The sequence below is a fragment of the Varroa destructor genome, unplaced genomic scaffold (assembly GCF_002443255.2).
Source record: "Varroa destructor unplaced genomic scaffold, Vdes_3.0 BEIS01000005.1, whole genome shotgun sequence".
Classification (NCBI taxonomy): Eukaryota; Metazoa; Arthropoda; class Arachnida; order Mesostigmata; family Varroidae; genus Varroa; species Varroa destructor.
The window spans coordinates 6,385,842-6,409,938 of record NW_019211458.1 but is presented as its reverse complement, the minus strand read 5'-3'; the positions used below and the strand labels follow the sequence as shown (position 1 = coordinate 6,409,938).

Sequence of the window (24,097 nt, the reverse complement as noted above, 5' to 3'; positions counted from 1 at the left end):
AAGATGAGAAGATCAAGATCAGCAGCAGAGAGAGTTTACGACAGGCTCGCAGCAAGCATTTTGGCAACTGCAATAATTACTTTTCACTTGTGTTTACCGAACGTTATGATAATTCTGCCATGCTGTTCTCAATACCGACGCTGTACATCTGCGCAGTATGAGGTCCTCACGTTATCGGAAATGCTAAGTTCAACAGAGAACATTGCACGTGGTGCGGAACAAAAATAGTAGATTGAACCTGATAAAAACGCTTAAGGCCAACCTTGTCACGATGCGTAACCGTCGCAGCTGGATACATATGCGCAGCATGCGCCCATTAAGCTGAACCTGTGGGTGTCGTTTACGAATCCACGAGTGTATTTATCGAACGCTGATACTACTAGATGCAAGCTCGTGCCAAATAGTATATCAATAAGATTGTAGCCGTGGCGAGTAGTTAGTCACCGGGAATTTGATCGTAGATTAACTATTGTCTAGACCCTTGGTACGCAACGGACCCTCTACTAAGATAATAAGCTTTTTTGGTTACCTTACATTATGGCATCGCAGACACGTATACAGGTGCAGCGAAGGCAGGCTTCAGCACAGCTTAATAAGACAAGAAAAAAAACGACGAACTCGCGTTCGCATGATGTGAAGTGCTGAAGTGCTGATCAACATCGTCCAGAAGTACATTTCTGATGATCTTCTTGTTTAGGTTAAGCCTTTACGAAGAAATTTTGTGTGGATTAGGCAAGCTTGTCACGAATTATGCACAAGTATCCCAGGCACACATCATATGTCGTAAAATTTAGACAATGGCTGATCCAGGACGGTAAAGCCAAGAAATTCGATCACTGTGTTTACTCTATATTTTGTTCAAAGGTTAAGCAGAAAGATGTTTTCGATCTGTTCTTGACGAAAGATCCTTCTCATCCATGCGAAATTTAGAGGCAGAATGAACCGCCGGCCTGTTCACGAACCCAGACTACGCTTGTTGTAGTTAGAAGCGCTTTTTCTACTATTTACGTTGCGAGTGTGATGTCTAGTGAAGGAGACGTTAAAGCACCGTAGTTCTCATCACCGAAATTTATCTTCTACTAACAGGTCTTCTCGGCAGATGGCGCGCCTGTCTCCATTAAGCGGTTGGGACGAGCAAATGTTCTTGAACAAACAAATATGGTCGGCGTAGAAATGAAATTCGAAAATGCTGCATCAAAATAGATAGCTAATTAATTGATTAATCGGGAAATCAGTGGCTTCTGAGTATAACTCTGATTAAGTAACAATGCGTATGTCTACATAAGTTAGACTAAGACATCGTAGCGTCACGCTCCTTCTTTCACATGCCATTAATATCAACAACGTGTCGCATGTGGCGGGTTTTAAAGAAAAATGTAATGACCTTATTGGCCTAGTCCCATCATATGGACGCATAGTATTGTTGGCACATGCACCACATTGTCGAAAATCACGATTATCGGAGGAATCAATGATCCGCCTAACCTGGGAAAAAATGATTACAAAAAATCCTTTTTTCAAGCCCTTCGAATTTTAGCTTTAGCGAGTGACCGATCTGTTTGCACGAAATCATTAACGTCTTATATAGCCTTGCTTCCGACCCATCTAACCCTACCTGGTCCAGCTGTATGAGTCAACGACATTAGTCTTTGATTAACATTTTCTTGAAATTGAATGAATTATAGTAAATTCATTTAAGCTACGTAACAGAAGCGTCGTTAGCGAATTGATTGATATAATTTTTGGCAAAAGTGATAGACATAGTTCGTGGCTTAGATCCGTCATTACCCATGGCGATAGAGCTCAAGAATTGACATCTAATTAAAATACTCTTAAATAAAGAGCAGAAGTAATTAAGCTAGAGTTTAGTACACAATCGGCCATAGCGAAACGAGCTATGACTTTTCGTTTTTGGGTGGAGTGTAATTGATAATTGATAGCCCCAAGAAAGTCGGCTGTAGGAATAGAAATTCGAGTTTTTCCGAATATGCGAGTACTTACCTCTCTAGAAACCTGTGAGTTTAAGTCAGCTATGACACGATAGTTAATGTATACTACGCAAGTCGCTACACAGAAACTACTCCACGCCCGTGGTAGAAGCGTCACTCGCTAGTGTTAATCTAAGGTAGTCTGTTATAAAACTACTTGAGTTTACGTAACTCGAAGCAACCAAACTAACCGACTATTTCGAAAGGAAGGGACCTATCCGATATATTTCTAGTTCAACTGTTCGCACTAATTGTGTGCCTGTAACTATTTACTATGTTATTGATGTTAGCAGAACCTGTATTATTGAAACCCGCTTTATATTAAGTATTCTAAGTGAGTATGCAGTACCTTGATCTATTTGCTAAGCTAGCGTCATGAATCAGGTTCAGTGTCGTTGTTGAAACTTTCTGTAGCGGTGCTACATAAAGAAAATATGTGGTGTCATAAGTTTTGTAATATTTGCAAGATTTTTCGTTATAACTAAAACTTTACATTAAGGCCATAATTAAATGCGTATCGAGGCAATGGTGGATGGTTTATTTATCTGTTAGTCAATGCTATAACAAAACTGAACCCGTTTCATCTCTAAAGAGTCTATCTAGTCTGTCTGTGATGTAAGATGAGAGATAAATGTTATTGCTGAAATAGCTTGAACGAAAATTAACGCGTTGTTCGGCCTATTGTTTATTTAGCTTTTCCGTTTCGTTACTTTTAAGAAATGTCGTCACGCGCAAACAGGCGGAGGCGTGCGCGTATTCGTAAACGACCAATCGCAGCATGACGACAGGGAGGCAACAAAACAGTAAGCGCGAAGGGAAATGTCCATATCTAGATTGAAGGAAAGTAGCTCAATCGTAGTTCTTAAGCCAATTGCCGTGGTGACACCTCACTCTGTCCGGACAGTTCGAGATTGTTCACCGCCAGTGTAATTAAACGAGTTAGCAATGGCCACGGAACGAATGCTTAATTTAGAAAAAAAAAAGAAAAGACAAGTAAAGAAGATAGCAGCGGAAATCAACTGTTTATGCTAGAGTCTAGCAGAGCGTCGTTTTCCTCTGACAACGCTTTCTTCCCAGTTTATACGCGCATGAAACTTGAAACACTTGTCACACCGAAACCTGTACCAACGGGGACCACTATTATAGCTATATAAGCCACTATGTAAGCGCATCACTTATAACCTAAACTTGATACGCAACTTTGAATCTCCATGTCAATTGTTGGCGCGGTGACTCGAATGGCCAAGTCCTTGGTTCAAAGGGACCGAAGGCCGCTGCTTCACATCCCGCCAAGGAAAGATGTATGATTCAGCTGTATGAATAAAGACATTCTTTTTGAGTGTGTTAGACATCTTTCGTTATTGATGTGGATTGTGCAGGAAGTTTGGCGTCTCATCAGTTATGCTGCAGTGAAATTATTGCGCGCAGCAACAAGAACACGCTCAACCTGTAATCCAAGTATAACTAAAGACACACGGAAAACGCCCTATCGACTGTAACCATTTGTTTAATTCAACTGGTACTACGTTTATTGCTACTACACACTTGTCTATTGCTCGTACATATTCTAACTGCCGAAGATTGACTTTCGATTGTGCAGAAAGTCCGAGCCGATGACCGACCAACCCGAAATTTTTGCTGCTACCTCTGCTTAAGAAGTCACATCGATAAAAAAATATGTCCAATTTATTCACAGGACTAATTGATACCGTCTTTGCTCCTTCTTTACGATTTCTTATTCCATTTCTACGAGAAGAATTTCAGTTCAGCGAAGAAAACTCAACGAAATTCTGTCTGTAAGCTTTATGAACGTAAATGGTTTTAAGTACCCATATGCTTAACGCAGATCCCGCATGTTTTTTCGGCATACTTAACACTTTGTGGAGTAAATTTGGCATTTCTGTGTGTATCCTAAATAACAACGCCTACAATAGGTGAGAGACTTCTTGGCCTCTGAAAAATTTACTTGACGAACGTTTACTCTTTAATGGTAGTGGCAGGAAGGTGCGCAGCAGCCAGCATTTGCGAACAGTTCTGCGTTCGAGCCTTGGAAGTGAAGAAAATAAGAGCAGCTGAAAAAACCAAAGATCAACGTCAGCTTGCAAACGAGTTTTAACGCGACTTTTGATGTTATTGTAATGCCACGAACAGGTTGGCCAGCTGTTATAGCGGCGCACTCTCTAAATGGATGTTTATTACGCACGATCTACCGATTTTCCGTTTCGTCACTGGAACTCATTAACGTGGTTACGTGTAGCATCACAATCACTTCCTCCTGAATGCTCTTCGCGTAACGAAGGGAAAACAGCAAGTTCGATATTGTGCAGTGATGGTGTTGTTCATCATTATAGGTACTGACTTTCTCGGATATTCAGCGAGGATATTCCCGAACTCTGAACAATGGACAATTCTCTGATACAATCTACGCTTAAGTACTGTGTGCGTCGTTAATTTCCTTTTCTTAGATTAGAAACCTTCAATGCCCTTGCCTTTCTCCTACCCTCTATCGAATGTTCGTTCTAGTGAGATTGGCCTGTTTAGTTCTGGATACAGACGTGACCAAATAGCATCACCATGTGTCAATGCTATTATCGCGATCATGACGCACTGTCGTCGCGGTCATCTACGGCCGCAGCACCACGAGGCTGATACTACAGTTGCTGCTGTTACGTGTGGCTAATTTCGTTGTTGTTATAGCCACCGACGTCGGTTCCCATGGCGATATGGTAGGACTGCTTGTGTTTGTTCATCGTGTAATGATAATGCTTTTCGTAAGAAGAGTAACACCGTCGCAGAGAGTAAGATGAGCGAATAGATAGCTATTATAGATGTGTGGAGCAAATATATTTTGTCGACTCGTTTGTTCGCTAGCGCCATCGAAACGGACGCGGCGTAACCGTCGGCGACGACAACATCCGTACTAGAGAACGGCTCGGCCGTGGCAATTTCAAACACAGACGTATAAATACGTGCGTGTATGTGTAAGCACAGGTACTCTCACGGGCCATAGACGTCGATGATGCGGTATAGGGACACCGTCAACGCTGAAGACGATGACCCTCCGTACAACAGCAAGCGCTGCTACCGCCGCCTCGGTTGACCCAAATCGGCAGACAGTATACGCACGCGCACGTTCGGTCGTTCGCAACTTTCAACAACAACAACAACGTGATCAACAGAAGAAATGACTACGACGACAGCGGTGCCAATGACGGAGTTAAAAAGATCAAAAAGCAAAACGTCGGTCGCATTTGGCCCGCTAGGCGGAAGTCGGGCCGCGCGTCATTGGTGACCAAAAGAAGACGAAATGTAGCAAAAGGAAAAATATTTACTTTTAACTGTCGCATCCGTCCATTCGTGATATTTACACGTCCACATCGACTCCAACACCAAATTTCATACAAAAGTACAACCACGAACAGGTACAGTAAGGTAGGACAAGACACGGCCAGACACGATAGGTCAAACGGTGAGTTTCGTGTACCCAAATGATCTAAAAAAACTGTATATTGCGTACACTTAGCGATTCTTATTCTTTCACAAAACTTCTTTTGTTTATTTTTTTTTTTATTAATTATTTCCACGAAAATCAAACTGTATTTTTTTATGACCGATTAAATTTTCAATAACAAAAGGCAGAGACTCTATCGTATTCCATTATGCCCTATTCTAGGTTTCATTGCGTTGTCCTTCACGTGCATGCATTCATTCAACAAACAGTCGACACGACATAGCTTACGAAAGATGGTACAATTTAGCAACAATTATTGGTAACATACAAATGATACGATACAGTATCTCTCGCTCGTTTTTTTTCTTTGCTATTCTAGTGCCAGCTTCCAGTTCAGAGTTAATTTCCGTCTTCGGTGGCCGTAGTAGTGATGATGACGGCTAAGTGCGAGCAACAACAGTGAGGACTGACTGAGGATGAACACATCCTGCTGCCGTATTTCGTGCGAATGACGACGTCATCATCTCCATATATTTTGGCGTCAACCATCAGTAAAATAAGCGTTCTTCTTGTCCTTGAGTCGACATGATTTAATGAAATAACAGCAGAAAAAAACGTCCAACAAACATCACATCTTCCGCCTATTAATTTTGAGCTAATAACAATTACTATCAAAAATATATTGTCTAAAACATAGCTATTTGTAGCTATCGACATTGTTAATATAAGTTAAGGAGCTCAATAATCAATTGCTTTTTCACTTTTCTAACCAGTCTTCTATTATTGATTCGATCACTTGCCGTTATTCCAGAGGCGATCAGATTAATTTTATTAAGTAAAATTATTTGTTCTCAGATCAACAACGGTAACAAAGATTTCAACCTCGCTACCTTTTTTTTTTTACTGTGTACTACTATCCAACATGTTCGAAAGTGTAGGACGAAAGGCCTAAAGTTGTTGAGGCGGAAATGACGGAAGGCGGAAAATTTATGTTTACGGGAAAAACCCGGGTAATTTAAACTATCAAGTATTGCCGTTCTGCTCAAAGGAGAGACGGCAGAAATGACGTGCTTTTGAATAGATCAGTCTTGCCGATCTCGACGAAATCATACCGAAATTATAGGATAGAAAAGATATCATCGTTTTCACAGGAAGCGACGAAGCTGCTGCCATTGAAACGCAAGAAAATAGCTTCTAAATATAGAAGAAGCTTCAAAGTTAGAGACTGAAATCGTTTCTTACAGATCAATATGAAAACAATAGCAGAGCACACAATCCATGCGCCGCAGCATAGATAACGCAGCGATCAGCGGCAACCAACAATGCTATAATAACAAGAGTAAGGCTCGAAATTACAAGTAAGAAAACAAATGTATTAACGATGCGCGAACTGCAGCGGCGAGCGGTCACTCCTACAACTTCGACAACATTTGACTACTCTCAATTCTAACGCACTTACTGAGCTACAACCGCGTCCTGTAAACGTATGAAACTGCTCCAAGCAGCAGTCTATTGATTAACGTTTTGCAGTTGTTTGTGCTTTTCCGTAGTAGCTCTCGTTATCGATGGCACTGTATCTCTTACTGGGCGCATGCACACTGAGGCGTTGACACAAAATGAGGACTATTATTTATCCGCACTATTTTTTTCCCCACAGGCACTTTGCGCATCCTTTCGGGACACGAGTGGAGCGATCGAAACTCTCTGGACTCGAAGGACGAATGATCCACCGGCTTGTATGTAAAGATGCGCGAGACATTTTTAACACTGTACAATTGTTGGCCTTGTCTTGATGCCTTCAGTTTGCCTTGGCATTCGTTGACTACCACATTTCAATGCGAGTAGCGCTTTCGAAACGCTGAAAACTACCACAACAACAACAACAACGTGAGAAGTTACTCGCACACAGGTCAACAATTCCAAGCCAGGCCATAATGCTAAAGCTGCTATCTTTTTGCTGACATTTCCTGCTAATACGTGCAACGATGCTATAGCTCTTACTAACTCTACTGTATGGTATGCATTTAGAATGTTATCGTCGTCGTCGCCGCCGCCGCCGCCTTCATTGCTGGCGGCAATTTTCCCCGTAATTCGAAATACGCATATGCGGAAACGTAATTGGCCCGTCAGTCGGTGCACGTACGGGAGCGGCGCCCAATGGTATCAGCAAAAGCAGCAGGAGCAAGATGAACAAGAGTATCTACTACATAGCTGAAAAGAACAAAGTTGGCAAGACGAAACAACAGGACAACCTTCCGAGAAAAGAGCTCACAACACGAATGGTAAACAGCAGCAGGTGATGACGACGTTAATAATGGTTATTATGATAATTAAAGGGAACGGAGCGAGGAGGGGGAGGATGAACCAGAGGAGCGGAAAAAGCAAAAGGCCAACGAAAATGGCATCAAGACAGGAGGTACGAATTTGTCTTATTGTTCCTCTACATCGTCACATGCCTATTTCGTCTGCTTCATCAAACTTCGTTCGATACAGTAGTAAGGACGCCAACAATAAAATGTCCCCTTCTGCTCCCACTCATCATCGCTATATATTTATTTATGTGCACCTGCTAAGTGGCGTTCCTCTCCCATTTATAACAGCGGCGGCGGCGGCGGCGGCGACTGCCATTGTTGTGAGCGCTGCTTTCGTTCCGGTTGTTGACGCGACCGATGCTAGAGCATAGGTCTCACTATATAGCACTAAATAGATTTGCATTTAGATTCCCGCATTGGATTCGGACATTTTTCGAGAGACAACCAGTTAGACCGTGTTTGCAATAAGAGCTATCTTCTACTGGTACCGATCACAGCAGAAATCCTATTACTGTTTTACCACCGCCAGTAGCTACTGTTGTTGCCGTCATCGACATTGTGTGAGCGTATTTACATCGGCATGTTACTGCTATTTGCTTACGCTTCTGCTTAGCCGAAGCACTCACTCGTTAAGAACCTAAATTTCACTACTCTATTAACAGATCAATCGAATGATCAACATCCCTCAATCAGATCTCCATTTTTCCTGCACGGATATGGATAATATGAACTTGGCCGGAAATCTGTTTAGATAGAACAAACGACGAGTCATGCGATTTTACCCATAAATATTGTGGAGACGCCATGTGTCGATCCAGACAAAATAGCGTTAGATTTATCGCATGAATCCAATAATTAGCTTATTCACGGGCACCGATGCCTGACATATGCAGTATCTTGGCGCCCAAGTAGAGAATACGTAGGCAAAAAAAAATTGAATGCGAAAAACATGAGGGGTATGAAGGAACAGCACCGTACATGCGAAGACAGAATGTCTATCCTTTCGAATCTCACATCCTCAAGATACCGCCATCTTCTTTGCGCCGTCCTCCTGCACTGGGCTTAATAGTCCCTAACGCATCATCAAAACCAACTACATTTTAAAATATACGTAGCTCCATTCATCCGCAATGTGGCAGCCCCACAGTGATCTTGCCGTCCTACGAGGCAACGCGAACCGCATGATTTCTTAATTGATACGGACTGGTTGCCATTTGGCTGATTATTGATAAAAACTATGAATCTACATAGACCAGCTATTCGTTCAACGAAGCATACAAATCCAGTGTATAGCATTGTGTATTTGTGTTTGACGAGGAACAAGGAACTGAATAAAGCCCTTCAACATTTCGCGTATTGGTATACCTATATGCTTCCGCCAGACGAAGTACTTCTCCGACATAAATCTAATATGGCAAAAATATTACAATTCTTAAAATTTGGTTGCCACGCTGTCCAGGCGCTAGCTTAGCAATCGGCAAGGAAATTCACTTTAGTTGAAAAAAACATTTCTCTCACTATATTTATCTATATAGGATAGGTAAACGTGATATTCTTCAAGCAACGAACGAATGAATGCCCTTTTATCGGGACGCCGATGAGGTCTTTTCGGAGACCGGTCGAATTGTGGCGACTACCGAGCTCTCTGCTGATGCAACAGAGGCGTCCCGTGTGCACTGGCTATACTTCTTAGCGTCTGCCTGTCTGAGTGTGTGATGGCGTCGTATCGTTGTGGTCGTCGTTGTCCATTAGGGCTATTCCGCGGCCAACACTAAAATAGTGAGAGCGGCAAGCGTACCGTTAGTATCAGCGCTTCGTCGTTGTGCTGGCGCTGGTGATGCTGGCAGTTGCCTCATTGATCATTCGCGCTAGTGTTCAAACGGCTGGTGACCAAGCGCCAATCGGCAGCAAACCAGCTGAAACGATTTCATAGCAATAGCAGAAGCTGTCGGGTACTGGCCGTAGCTTGAACTATTGCCGTTGTCGCCCCTTCGAAAGAAACCCACCACCATGACGGCCAGCTGCAGTACCAGCTAACAGTGAGCACCGGCAGCAGCACCGCTTGTAGTACATCAGTAGATTGTGGGTCAACCGGTCGTCGCCGTCGTCGTCACTGGAGAAGGAAAAACAGCGCGCGCCAGAATATAACGAAGATCGAGAATCGTCGCCAAGGGCCACAGCCGCCTCGGCTGCAGCCGCAGCAGTAATGCAAAGAAATTACGGGATTAGCTATGGTGGCTGGCCGACAACACTGCGCTGCATATGCCGTCGCAGCCATTGTGACGGGGAGACAGTGTATTCACCGTCGCATTCTTGCAATAAGCGTAAAGCTGGTAAACGCTGCCTCGAAGGCGTCCGCTTGATAGAGGAGAGCCAGGGCCGCTGCTATTTATCTGCAGCAGTAACAGCAAGAAGGCACCTTTCTTAATATGCAGGCAGACGAACAGGCCCACTTGAATGCAATACCGACTTCCGGCACCCCAACTCACCCAACGTTCGACCAATACAAAAGGCATTACTTTTGCTTAGCAAAAAACCATTTCTTCCTCCCTGCTTCCCGACCTAGCGAGCCGCTTTCGAGTCATCACGAGACAATTGTACTCTACGCAATGCGACTGTTGTTCGTGGTGGTCAACGAAGTTACCACTTTGCACAGCAATGTTATTACGATAACCGGCGCGTGAGAGATAGGGAGTGACGTTATCATCGTTATCGTACTGCCAAGTTATAGAAACGCAGCGCGTAAAGCCATACGCCAACGGCAGCCACAACATGCAGAGCATCGGCATCATCACCACTGGCCCCGGTGCGTTCGAGCGGCAGCCACTGCAGTCGGTATTCCTAGTTGGGTAACATAGGAAGATACGCGACAGGGTGGAAAATAGAGCGGGTACTAATCGCCATTACTACCAACAGCAGCGGCGGGTCACAGTTAATGCAACTATACAATCTGCAGCTGCGTCCCGTCCACCTCATGCTAATGCTGTGATGCTGGTACGGCTTATACGTATCATTGCGATAGCCTTGCAAAGTCAGCGTCAGTATACATTATAAAAGCACCAGTAGTGCCCTAGTGGCTAACTTCAGTGCGACTGGTTTTTTGGGCCTTTACCACTTGGGACTTGTGGGAACCCAGCGTCCGTACCCATAGCTTAAGGACAACTTCGTTACGCATTGAACCAGTGCTCGACTCAATACAGCTACTGAACGCTACATTAAGATGACACAGCCGGGCATTGGTAAACCCAAGGACAAGCCCAAAAAGCTTGACTGTCTTGTCTTCAGAAATAAGGGAAAGGTTCCCGTACCCTGATTTTATAGCGGGCCTAAAACAAGCATAGGCGCCAACCTATGTTTAACCTGCAAGGCCCATATTTTCGTTAATATAAGGGTCGCTTTTAGCTAAATGTTGAAAAGTGGGTAGTCGTATCACTTATTAATGATTCAGACTAGTTGCTGTTTAGTATGCCGCCTTAAGAAAAGCGAACAGACCCATAAACACAAGTAACTTCTCCTTGTTTTCTTAAGTGTGTCGTCATAGCCAGCAGCACTCAGCGGAATAGCCAAGCAATTTAAGCACCATCCTCAAATAAAGGAGACGTTAATGGTGGAGTGGGTGTCGCGACTGATAGGCTGTACTTGTCCTAGCAGAAACAGTGCACACATCTTTGAAGTAGAACCAAGGGCAGCAGTTGCCTTCTATGTTGATTTTTTAGCTCTCTTGGCGCTAGAACGAAAACATGTTTTGAGTTTTATGTCCGGTATCGCTGTTAGGCAACTGCCGTCGCTGGTACAACTTCTGCTACGTCTACAACTAGCGATACTATTTACCACAGTTTCATTCACGGGCTGCCGCGATCGACGCATGTTGGCGTTCCCTACATACGTTTTTAGCAGCAAAGACAGACAGTCACCAGCTATAAATTTTATCCGGGCCTCGTTCAAAAACCATGAAAATGCGCGGGGATGGATGAAGGAGGAGGGGCGGTCTATACCCATTGCTGTTGCTGCGCTTATATGTCAATGTATCCCGTTTGCACTGCTGAGTCAAGCGGAACTATACGCTGAACTCTTCTCCCACGGCAGCTGTTCGGTTTTCGATCTATTCGAATACTTATGATAGAAGAAGTAGTATTATAGTAATAATAGTGGTAATTTTGAGGCGATGCTTAACGGCGCCACCGGAAAATAAACTCGAAGTATAAGTTAACGATTTAGTGAAGATAGCTAGACGAAGCAAAAACAAAGCTTTACTAATAAGGCAGTAGATAAGGTGACTGGACTAGATGAAGGAGCAACTATTTGTTTCATTTACTGCCGACAGACAACAACGTTCGTTCGAAGGCACCGCACCACTTGCCACCGTCAGATCAAGAACGACTCCAAAATCTCACTAAGATCACGTAGTGGTAATCACGAAGCAGCAACAACGACGAGAACGATAATCGTAGACGTGCATCGTTTATTTGCATCCCCTCCTATCAGCTGAGTACGGCAGGCCGATGAGTCGATGTCCTATGCCATCATCATCACCACCACCACCACCACCTCCATTATCATCAGCTGGACGAATCGCGGTCGAATGGTAACTCCCGAGAAGCGACAACGCCGTAGGTGGGTCCGTCGTCGATGAACATACAGTGTTATTGCACACTAATATATATTTATGTCTCGTATATAATATCGTGTAACATTGTTAAGTCGAGTGTGCTTGTTTTAGCCAATTTAGATAGTGTGTATCACGTAGCAAATTCTGCATGCGACTTTCATTTCATCTCCTATTAGTATTATCTGGTATGTTTAGCCCCATTTGAAAGTAATCACGTATATACAAAGGACAACATTCTGTTGTTGATTACGCATTGCCGTTTACAAATCACTCCGGTATTCGTGTGCTGATTGATTGGTCTTTCGATACACCGCCCTATCTGCGTACAGCCAAACTTCTCTTGATAATACACATTGCTGACGGCGGCGTGTGTATAGATAACGCGCGTTGCCTTCACTATCCTTATACGGAGATTCGGTTGTTTTCCATACAGCTTTGGCAAGGAAGCTAATAACTCACCGTCGTAGGGTAACAGTAATATTAACCTACGAGTGTGTAATACCTATAGGATGTTACGCTCACCCTTTCCTTGGCTCGGCCCGCGTGCTTTTGCAGGACCTGAGTGAATGTTTTGTTCGCCGGATTCTCCGTATTTGCTGTCATCGTCGCCATAGCGTCTCTTACATACGGCGTTCGCCAACAACGAGGAACACAAACTTGCAACACGAACACTTAATAACAATGGAAATGAACGAGAAAACAATCCGACCGAATCAATGTTACCACTGAACAGAAATCAATGAACTAGACAGCTGGATGGAGGTAAGTATCCCGGGAAGGCGGCAGGAAGAGCAGCTGAATTCTGCAGTGTATCCGCTCGGAAGTAAATGTAGTAGAGATGACGGAAGCACAATTTTGTAAGAGCGATAGCCTATTGCACCCTCGCCCTTCTTCGACACTTTTTCTCGTCGCTTTCTGCACTTGATTTTTAGCAACAGTCGGAAACCAAATACATTTAAAAAAAAACTCAGTAAACTACACTTTTTCTTGTTTTTCGTGTACGATTTTTCCAATGTTATGTTGTGCTTCTTTTGTCGCAGCTACGGCAGCCACTACTATTGCCAACACATGATGTGGCAGCACATAGCATACGACACGCACGCACGCACGCACGCACCCCACCGCCGACCGAACGACACTGATGAGCAAACGCTCGCTCCTCCCCACCGAGGGGAAAGGGCAAACGCCCGCGGCAGCCACGAGCCATCCTAGATTCTGCTGCCTACAGCCACTATTGCCGTCAACAATACCACCCAGCGACGTCGATTGAGTAGCAGAAGTGACGAGCAGGAGCTATTGCCAATGAGAAAGACGGCGTCGGCTGCAACTCTACCTCTTTCCGCTTCGCCAGACTCTTCAAAAACGAATGTCTGCTTTGAATTTTCTGGCGCGTAACTGGCACAACTTGATGATACTAACTTGTTGAATTTGACGTACGTGCTGTGATAAGCAAGCAGTACATCCGTAGATAGCATTTTACGAAAGAAATGTTTTATTGGCAATGATACATATCCCAATTAATTTTTAAAAGTTTGCTCAGATCTTGCGCTGCCCAGACAGCATCCGTGAACTTCCTACCTTTCTTGTCCACCGAAGCTGATACAGTTAATGAGATGAGCCCATACGTGTTTACTTACCGCCATCTGTCGGTGCAAGCTTTGCACCGACAATATTACTATCATAGTAATGGTGGCACAACTTCGAAACGCAGTCGAGCTTAAGGCATCGTTCCTCGAGCTCCTTCGATCTAACGCCATGGTCAGGTTTATGGATCCTCACTCTCACCGAGGGGAAAGGGGCGTGCAGTTATTGTGAATGTTGTGTGTTATTCCGGAACAGGTTTCAGTGGCGCTCAGCTGTGTATGTGGCGTCTGGTCTTGTTCATGCCAGAACTTTCTTTACTATATGGGTGAACAGCGATTGGCTGTCGACCGAAGCAGCAAGCAGCTACATAGGAATCGAATTAATTACAAATAGTCACCACAGCAACAAGAATCTGCACGAGGATCGTGGATTCTTAAAGATGAATTAACTGTGTTAACTACGCGACGCTTGCACCTAGTAACTTTAATCAGTCGGATGCAGGAAACTTTGAGCAGTTGTTTACAGATTCAGGCCTCGCATTGCGTCATACGTTGTGGCAGACTTTACAACACTGCAGTCTACAACGAAGTTTTATTCATCAACTAGTGTACCTGCTGTGTGAATGAGGTTTGACTTTTTTCAAGCATTTCTAGTAATAGGTACGCCTGCCACCGGCTTAGAACTTAGCCGTGCGGCAGAGTAGGTACCTGTAAAGGTCTTTGCTACAAATGGCCGTGAGCACACATACGATGTAGTATCAGAAGATTGAAAATGACTAAGCGCCTTTTTCTGTCCTTGTTTCTGATCCTTTCTTTGCCCTACGCTGAATTGGGTCCAACGCCGTTTGTCAAGTCACTATGCTTAAGCAAAAGCGGATTTTTTGTAAAATGCTTATACGCAAACTGTAACTAATAGCAATATGCTATTCATGAACATCGGCTATATTTTACTCCCAAACTGCGCGACACGATTATAACCTTATCATTCTACATAATCAATTGTGATGAAAAGTCGTTGCGTATTAAACCGATGTTACCGGATTACCATAATTCATATTATTCTGAATACAATTATGGAGTTTTTATAATAACTAGAATCGCTATATGAATGGTACATGGAGATATAAACAAAACTCTAGAAAAGCAAAGCTACGAAACAAGAAATTGTCCGAAATATATTTTTTCGCAATTATTTACGGAGGTACTTGTCTTATGATATAATTACTATCAATGAAAAAAGATTCTTCTACGGTATTGAAACCAATAGATAGTAAGTGCAGCTTCTATTCAATTGTCCGATCATTTTTTACCTGAACATAGCCTCTACATAGATAATTCCTCTCTTAAGTCTCAAATGATCGGAGCGTACACTCACTTCGTTAATTATTTTTCATCACACCAGCAGTAAGGAAACTAGCTTACTACTATTGATAACTACTCGTTATGGCTTTGTTCAATTTGCAGGTTCTATTACATTGTTCGCAATCCGCATCATTATCTCGGAAGGTATCCATACTGACAAAAAAATTGAGTTCGGTGCTCCTATAACAAATCGAAGTAAAAAATGGAACTCAAGTGCCATTTTTGCAAAAAGTTACGCCAACAGGTGAATCATCGTAAATATTTGTATTGTATATAATAAATGATAGATATACTGTAGGCTATTAAAAGCCAATCCAGCGGATTTTGAAATAGAATGACATTTGAACTACGTATGGTTAGCAGACGGTCTTCTAAAAGCTTGTGAGTGAACAAGTTGAGTTTACTTTAAGGGAAATAACTTCAGAAGGAAATACGTCTCTTAGTTTCGAAAATCAACGCTCAATGGTCAAGTTTTTGTTTCTCGAAGGCCAAAGCCACAAACTTATGTAGGTTTAGTGAAAGCCTTAGGCAAGAACGCTTTAAGCGAATGTACAGTATGTCTCGAGAACGCAGATTGGAGAGTTGAAGACCAGCGAAGAGGTGATCAAATGTCGGAGCCCGAAGCCTTAAAACGCATTGCTTCAATCGAAAAGACTTTTCACGACAGCAAAGTTTCGAATCTAAAGGCTTTGTGAGCCGAAATTGGCATTTCACATGCAACATGTTACAGAACTATAATCTAATCACTGACAATGCGGTAACTAAGTAAGAAATAGTGACCGTGTTAATTGATGCCAGGCTTATTAGAAATGCGTATGGTGTATTCTACTTGTGGAACTAACAAAACCTGGCTGGAACATATGGTCGCCATACAGGAGGCATCGTTCAAAATCTACCTTCAGCCAAAGAAAGAACGGAGTTGCCTTGGAGAGAAATCAAGTTCGGTGGTGATCTCAAGTAACTTTGGACATAAAGCTACGGTAACAGTCACAATGGATATCAGGGGCAACCACAACTATGTACTAGCCGAAAATAAACACAGCCTGCTATCTCGGGCTTTTCAAGAGGTTCATGGACAGTTGGCACGCCAGTCGAAAGCACGCAATCTGGTTACAACGTCAGACCTCGTCGCCACGCTTCAGTTACTTTCTGGATTGAGCAAAGGTATATCCAATGTTCGCTTCAACTCACCCATTTTCCCCATCTAAGTTTGTGTGCTTGCAGACCTTTCCATGTATTCAAAAGGGTAACTCATAGGAAATATTATTCCGCGATAGATTTCCTTCGGGAAGCCATAGATAGAAAAAAATTACATATGAGAACTCAACCGAGCGCTATATGGCTTTCCAAAAACTGCCAGAGCGCTGGGACAAGTGTACCACATTAAAGAGAATACTTCTAATGCGTATTGACAAATCGTTATTCGAACCCAACTAGTTCAAAGTTATTCAATTTCAAAGTCCGCCACTGAAAATATCACCTACGGGAGGAAGTTCTGGAAGCAAAAAACATACTCAGTCAAGCAGTGACGTTCATTTTAGGACAAAAAAGGTAGGGAAACAATCCAAAGGAACACCACAATATGACTAAAGCTTTTAAGGACCATTGCGATTTTAACCGAAGTTTGATGTGTTCTGAGCCTCATTCAACTGGACTGTCTTCCGTCTTTTTTGTCATAGAAAATACGCGCCATTATCTGAGTATCAATTTACAGAATAAAAAATAAATAATATATAAAGAATTGCTTTGTTTTTCTTCCACAGGCTTGGATAACTTTCCAAGTGCATTACATCAGTTTTTTACAGTGTGCTTCATAAGTTTCATTTTACGTAACGGTATTTTTGATGTTTTTATTAATTTGAGGCAGACATGTGCGGGACAATACTTTTGAATGCATTGCAGGTAGGCAAACTATCATGTGGTCATCAGATCTGTGGAGCTTGTTTTCGTGGTGCTCAGTCAACCGTCGAGAAATGCTATCTCTGTATTTTAAATGCTGCAGAGCTAAACAGATCGAACATGCGAGTTATTTCGGCAGCCAGGTAGGTGCTGATTATATGTTATTATTTGGATAATAACTTGTTTATTTCGCTTCTGTGTAAGGCTGGGGTACGAGAGTCTCTAAAATTTAAAAAGAACAACTCTGAGGTTAAATTGAAGTTTCAACGATTTTTCTATTAAGTAGCCATAAAGGTTTTGAAAAAAGTGGTAATCTGTTGCAGCAATGTACAGTAAATGACGGAAAGCGTCCTATTATTACTCGAAGGATTTTGTCACTGTAATCCTTGTGGTGCGTGACTGGATGCACTTGAGTAATAAGGGTGGTTTAGCTTAGCTCACTGAATTTGGTTACTTAATACGAAACCTGTTTATTATCCACAAGTGCACTTAGCCCTATCTGATAAATGAGTACTCATGAAGCTGCAGTGGATAACCAAACAGATATCAAAGGCTAATACGCCTTTGCATTTGCTTTGATGTCCAAGTTCAATTTTATCCGTTCATTGATGTGATCATCTGCGTGCATTGTAAAGGATACACTTTCATTGCAAGTGTAAATATGGATTGCTGTTATAAGCTGATAACAAAGAGAAGCAATCCTTATTGTTACCTTATCTGATTGAAGCAAATACGTGTGTTAGCTTTACATACACTAAACATAATTACTAACACCCATGCACTTTAAAATGGATTGGCTTCCATTACGGCTCTCAACATTTCGTTGCTTACTTCCACAGGGAGTCTTCTACGAGACTTATTTTCGAGGTCAAAATGTAATTTCCGAAATTTCTAAAACCAGCGGCTTACACAGATACCAGTAGTAGATTCCTTACCGAATATAAGATTTATATGACGAGCCATCTCCGCCACTGTAATTTAAATATAGAACTCATATACGTAAACTACCTTAATTTTTTGCTTTTCTACAGCTCACTGCTGAAATGAGTTATCATATTCATTTTCCACGATATCGTATTTTTTGCAGTAGTGATGCCGAGACCCTACAAGGTCTGGACAAGGATGATGGCAAAGAAATTGAAAGAGCGAAAGAAAACCTGTTTTGTATAAATGATGGATGCGACTTCATAGGTGAGCTGGATTCAGTTATTCTACATTTCGGGTAGTATCGATAACAGAAAAGTACCCCTCAACTATTTTAAACTGATAAGTCATCTCCACAACATTATTGGTCCTCAGAGGTTGAAGTTTCCTCTGAAGAAAATACACACATACATTTTGTATAACGGGACTTCATATACGCTTTTGACCTTCCTTGTCTATCTTGTGCTAACTAATTTCTCTTCATAGTACGGAAGACAGGATATTTATCACAGCATAAGAAAAATCATACACCTATCCCCCGCACAGAAAACTTTTTTTCTTAAATAATCTATCTATCTTGGCGTTACATGCCGAAGTTACTGTTTTACTCACTTAGTAAATTTTTGCTGTTATTTAAATTGGCAAAATTAGGTTCGAGTGTTGAATTGGCACCTCATAGGGAGCATTGCAAATTTCGACTGCTGTCAGGTTACGATTCCGAAAGTCTTGAATTATCGGTCGCCTCATCTATGGAAAACGCTGCGAATTCTAAGCGACAACTTACACTCATTGGGCTATCAAAACAGGTTAGAATATAGCAAAATCAACTAGCGGTTATTTATTCGTTTAATCTGTTTCTTGAGGTATGCATTATTTTTTTTTTTTTCACTTTCACATATATATGTCAGAAAACAGGTATTTTGTGGCAGTTCGCCAACAATTTTTGATTCAAACAAAAAAGTAAAATATCTAGCTCTTCTCTTACCACAGTTTCGCCCTTGTCAACCCTACATTTTCAAAGGCAAACTTGAATTATAATAGATGGCTACCTTGAGGGCTATCTGAATCATTGCATTTCGAACATACATGAATGAAATCGAATGACGTTGACGGTAATTCCGCAAAGAAATTGAAAAAGAATAAACAAAGTGACCCTAAAGAACAAACCCTCAACTTATTAGTAGTGCTTATATACGTTAAGTTACATGGAAGCATCGTATGTTCGCACACGTTGTCCAACAAATCGTTGTTGTCATCAAAGTGTCACATGCGGTTGCTTTGACAACCTTATTGGTATACGGCATCGTTTCCGCAAAATATTATTGACGACATATGCATATTAAGTATAATTGCAAACATTGATCGGAATTTACCACGGATAATGATTTATACCTAAATAATGCATAAACGCGACAATTCATAGAGTTCACCACGGCTAAATTGACGCTAGACAACAGTGTGTACAGTCTCGAGCAGAATGCAACCCGTGAATATGCCAGTACTTGAGCTATTTAAAACTCAACTTCGTAACAATGTGCGGACTATTCATATACGAATGATGAGCTTTCACTTGCTTAACTTGGCAGTAAATGATAAATATTCTCTTCTCTAGCTATAATCACGGCCGTTTTTTAAGAAGAAGAGCACCTTTCCTTTAACTTTGTTATATGACTCAGTCCAGTCGTAGATTTAACATGCAGTCAGAGAAAAATTCGAGTTTTATTCTAAATCTCTTAAAGGTTTTACTGAATAAAGCAGATAGCTATCCAACGAGAAGTATCAATATACTGTTTCAGAGTGCTCGGAAAGTTACGCAACCCTATAACAGATAAGCAACATTTGAAGGTTTTTCTATCGATACGTATTAAGGAAGAGACTGTCCTTCGGTCACGTTCTCATTTTCCGTAGTAATCGTAAAACTCAACGAAGTTAGGAAACGTTACATTTCGATTTTTTTTCTTAATTCCACATTGATATTTTGCAAATCGGCATCAGTGTAACATTTAAAGCCTTACGTATGATTAACGTTTATAGAAAAGCAACAGTCATACCTAAAGTTACTTAAGTGTAAAAAAATGTTCTTGTTGAATTGTTGGTACGATAAGATGGATGACGTGACGGAACGGCTCAATGCAGTTACTAAAAAACTCGAAAACTGGCAACGAACGAACGGCCGAGAAAATCATGAAGGGACTCAGAAAACTGCTGAAGGAGGTTATAAAGCGAAGGCAGAACTATTCCGAAATGGTTTCTTCGAAATAGCTTTAACTGCCATGATTACCGCTTTCATTGTTCATTGGTTAGTAGCCATCGATTATTGTTACTCATTTTCGTTGATTTTATACGCATGTGTATATTTTAATTATCTAATTTCACGAAATCACGAACTCTCACGAAAGATCAAGATCTATTTACGCTGTATGGCATGACCGTAAGATGACTCTGGAGAATAGGCTGACCAATACGTAAGTGTTTGTTTTAAAGCCATACTAATAAGTTAGGTTTAATCCTAATTGCCGCCTGTGCCTCAGTGGATATGATAATTTAATATTTCCGAGTATGTCCTAGTGAGTTTCGATGTTTGGTTCGATTTATAAAAAGAAAGGAGTTTTTCTCGTTTTCCTAATCGAAACAAAAGGGTGGTAAATCACACCATATTGAATAAACTATATGGAATGAAGTATAACCATCAAAACAAGTCCTAACGCAGTTAGAATCCAGTGTTTCGAATGTATTGTGCCTTGTTATAGGTACTCTGTCAACAGGGACTTCTCTGTAGTTCGTGAAAACGAAGGCATCGCTGCACAATCCTTAGCTAGTGGTCCTCGAGGCATTGCATTTTCGTTTTCGGGAATCGATGAGCTTATAGCCAAGGCCCGCTTCAACAAACGAGACATGCTCATATCCAAACCGATACGTATGGAACAGTACAAAGCAAGTATTTCAAGGAATGTTTATAAATAGGTGATGTTTAAATGATTTGTTCTTATAGCTATTGTTGTATTAACAGTTCTCGACTCCATTACGATCCTTTGTTAGCCGTACTTGCTTAATCTCGGTAACATTCACGAGTATAGTTTGCGGTGTTGTCGTTCAACAATTTTTTTCATCTAATAGGTAAATTTGGTTCAGATGCATCGTGCAAAAAAGAACGGTGTTATTTAGGTTATAATTGTTGCCGTGTACCGATTATCCGTGCCAATCATTTTTTTCTAATTAGGTAAAGCTCGGTTTTGGTGGTTCGTTAAGTCCTGATGGCAATGAAGTAAATCTGTGGGTAAGCGCCATAATTAACAAAAATGATGACAATGACTGGCCCGTCGGCGAAGTTCTTCGGCTAGCCCTAGAGCACCCAGATCCCGAAAGAAGAAGAAGCTACGATTTTCTGTCAGACCATGCGGGAACGTGGAAAGAAAACATCAGAGTGCATAAGTACGCTTCCTCACGAATGTCAGTTATGTTAATATAACTTACTCTATAATAACGAGTTAGGGCAAGAAACCGAATACTTTTGTTAGGTTATAAACTGTAACACGCTCCATTTCTCCGTACGAGTCAACCATATCGCATGTATTCAATCACTGTCTATCAGCTTACATTTGACCAACCAGATTTTTCTGTTTACTGTAGTAAACAGTTCGACAATATTATCTGTATTTCCCATTTCTTACAGAGGTAAATTGGTGTTCCGCCAAATGCAGGTTGAGACAACGAAAACGACGAAATATCTGCGGTTTTCCTGTCTTCTCACTTATGAGGAAGCTCTTGCTGCTGGGTATGTTAAGCACGACAGCGCTTCTGTGGGACTTTCTATTCGTATCTGAGCTCATAACGAACATGCATTGGTACAAACTATGTGCCTATGCATAGGAAAAAATACCTTACCGAAATCTTATTGACAACTAAATGAACCCCATATGAATCAACAAATGTGTATTCTTTTTTAAGTGATGTATATGTGAAATATATGTATATTTATAATATGAGATCTATGTTATTTTCCATGTACTGATATGTGCCATAACGAACATAAATAAGCGGTGAGGCGATCGTAACATCCTGACAAATGCCGTGTGATTTAGACCGCTAATACTAGAAAACTGCAGCAACGACCACGTATTGTCTATAGCATTTTGGTGCGTGTCTAACCACGCCAAAGAAGTCCGCTATACACATTTGAGTTAGACTCTGAACGCTAATCCTAGCTGCTCTTAAATGAAGTCGAATGTTTTGAATGCAGGAAGAACTGGATCAACTGATTACACTTTTGTATAAATCTTTCGCAAAACAGTGTACTCCTCTTGTTTTCCTAATCTGTTCACTCATATAAAATTGAAGTGATTCCAAACTTGATACATTGACATTCGGGTTTTAACTTTCGAAATGGCACAAGCGCGTTTCGTCCGCCGACATTGAAAGCCAATTTAAACGTTCTGTTATTGTAAACTGCTCTGGACAGCAGTGTTGTCCAGAGTGCGTATTAATATTAGTAGGTTAGTACATTATGTTTATGCAAAGCCTCGTACTGGACAACCTAGGAATTTATACTTGTATCGACTATTATATGAATTATAAAAATATCGTTAAGTAACGTAAAACTATTTATTATCATTCCACGATTTATTTGGCGTCACCTGTACACAAGGACATGAGTGAGACGTAATGAAATATTTGAATAGTAAATAAAAAGCGATTTTCGTCAAATATTAAATGGTCGTCAATAACGTGGTTTACTGTCGAGTAACTAACTAGATGTGCTTCATTTAGCATCTTTGTGACGCCATAACAGATACACTTCGTGTAGAGGCGAAACTGAAAATCAACTCAGTGAAAGGGCATAATGAGGCAGAGGAAAACAAATAGACATAAGTTAAAGCTTTGACTTGTGCTATTTGTGACAATACGCGTATTCAAAGGGAAACGCGTTTGATGGTGAATAACAGCGGTATCTCAAGGAGATAGACGTTAGAGAAATATATCGGTCATGGTCACAGGTCAGGTTGACAGCTAGTCAATAGTTTCTGAAAACGCTCTTCTAATTTTGTTTTCTGCCCTCAGAAATTATAGGAAATAACGAAATAATATGTTGATTTTCCAAAGACCAGGATTGAAGTTCCTCGATAGTTACGTGGAGAAGTAATAAGGTTTTTTCCTTCAAAAGGTAGTTAGATCGAACTTCGGCACGACCTACAAGTGTCTGAACGTTTGTAAGATACGCGTAGATAAAAACTTATCATTAATTAATTTTATGATGTCTATGCTAACAAAAGTACACTATGGTAGCCTAGACGAAAATATAAATAAGCTGACATAACATTGAGTTTTACTTGTTCGAAATTACGATAGCACCCAACCAATATTATGTATTCAGTCACGATTAGAGCTTCAGCCTGGCTCGTCAACTCACCAATTAATTAGGGAGAACATGTGGTAAATTGATCCTGTTGTAACCTTCAGGCTGGAAAATCGTTGTCAGTAAGCGAAGTGAGACAGGGAAAGGACATTGTTTACACATATGTTGCCGCCAAACTATAAGCTCGTTTAAATAAATAAGATAGAAAAGTCACCTTTAGTCTTTATTAAGTACTATCTACGAGATAGCTTAATCGTCATCTGTGTTTTAGCCGCTCTTTAGCACGGCACCACTGTATTTAAACTTAGCGCGGAAAAGGTATTTGCCAGATTTTTGACCAGGTTGAGCACTGCACCGCAGAGTGTGTTGTTTTTCTTAAACTGTGTTTGTGTTGTTTATTCCTTGTTGAAACGGAAGTGAAATTAGCGGCAGACGACACTCATATGCACAAGGCTGCTGCCAAAGGCGCTTAAGATGCTGCATCCGTCCGCTGCTGGTTGCCGACCGCAACGGCTCTTCCCCACAATACCAGACACACGCTTACGCAGAGCAGTATCCGCAGTAATTTCGTAGTGCCTGCACTAGGAGCAGAGCCGTCCCATAACAGCTCGGTAGA

The 24,097-nt window shown here is 41.5% G+C and overlaps 2 protein-coding genes and 1 long non-coding RNA gene across 9 annotated transcripts in view; 1 reads left to right on the top strand and 2 right to left on the bottom strand.

Moving 5' to 3' along the window:
- Amph (amphiphysin) overlaps positions 1 to 13,017 on the bottom strand; it is a 65,593-nt gene extending 52,576 nt beyond the window's left edge. For 2 of the 3 annotated variants that reach the window (XM_022809437.2, XM_022809438.2), the window contains exon 1: positions 12,883 to 13,017. In XM_022809437.2, coding sequence (XP_022665172.1) covers positions 12,883 to 12,972 — 90 coding nt within the window. In that variant the 5' untranslated portion in view covers positions 12,973 to 13,017. The remainder of the gene's footprint in view (positions 1 to 12,882) is intronic. The other variant, XM_086991185.1, reaches the window with a different exon arrangement.
- Positions 12,987 to 22,832, top strand: LOC111252070 (uncharacterized). Of its 5 annotated transcripts, XM_086991187.1 has the most exons (11): positions 14,023 to 14,571; positions 15,408 to 15,549; positions 16,181 to 16,469; positions 17,173 to 17,347; positions 18,292 to 18,395; positions 18,780 to 18,934; positions 20,234 to 20,427; positions 20,879 to 21,062; positions 21,349 to 21,560; positions 21,802 to 21,903; positions 22,167 to 22,832. In XM_086991187.1, the coding sequence occupies exons 2-11, from the start codon at positions 15,508 to 15,510 to the stop codon at positions 22,189 to 22,191; spliced, it is 1,482 nt and encodes a 493-aa protein (XP_086847313.1). In that variant the 5' UTR covers positions 14,023 to 14,571; positions 15,408 to 15,507; the 3' UTR covers positions 22,192 to 22,832. The 5 variants fall into 5 exon arrangements, with proteins under 5 accessions (XP_086847312.1, XP_086847313.1, XP_022665175.2 ...); XM_086991186.1 differs by lacking the exons at positions 14,023 to 14,571; positions 22,167 to 22,832 and adding an exon at positions 12,987 to 13,122 and having other exon boundaries at positions 21,802 to 22,114; XM_022809440.2 differs by lacking the exon at positions 22,167 to 22,832 and having other exon boundaries at positions 18,295 to 18,395; positions 21,802 to 22,114.
- On the bottom strand, positions 20,878 to 23,946 carry LOC147755218 (uncharacterized). The gene is made up of 2 exons (XR_015329233.1): positions 23,536 to 23,946; positions 20,878 to 22,940 (listed from the first exon to the last, which is right to left on the bottom strand). It is a non-coding gene; the product is annotated as an uncharacterized LOC147755218 (long non-coding RNA).
- Between the last annotated feature and the right edge of the window lie 151 nt (positions 23,947 to 24,097).

Bases quoted from the DNA above. Each gene is read 5' to 3' on its own strand.
- LOC111252070 (XM_086991186.1), top strand. From the start codon at position 15,508: ATGGAACTCAAGTGCCATTTTTGCAAAAAGTTACGCCAACAG. The intron at 15,550-16,180 runs GTGAATCATCGT...GTCGCCATACAG, and splicing joins GCAAAAAGTTACGCCAACAG to GAGGCATCGTTCAAAATCTA. The intron at 17,348-18,291 runs GTAGGTGCTGAT...TATTTTTTGCAG, and splicing joins CGAGTTATTTCGGCAGCCAG to TAGTGATGCCGAGACCCTAC.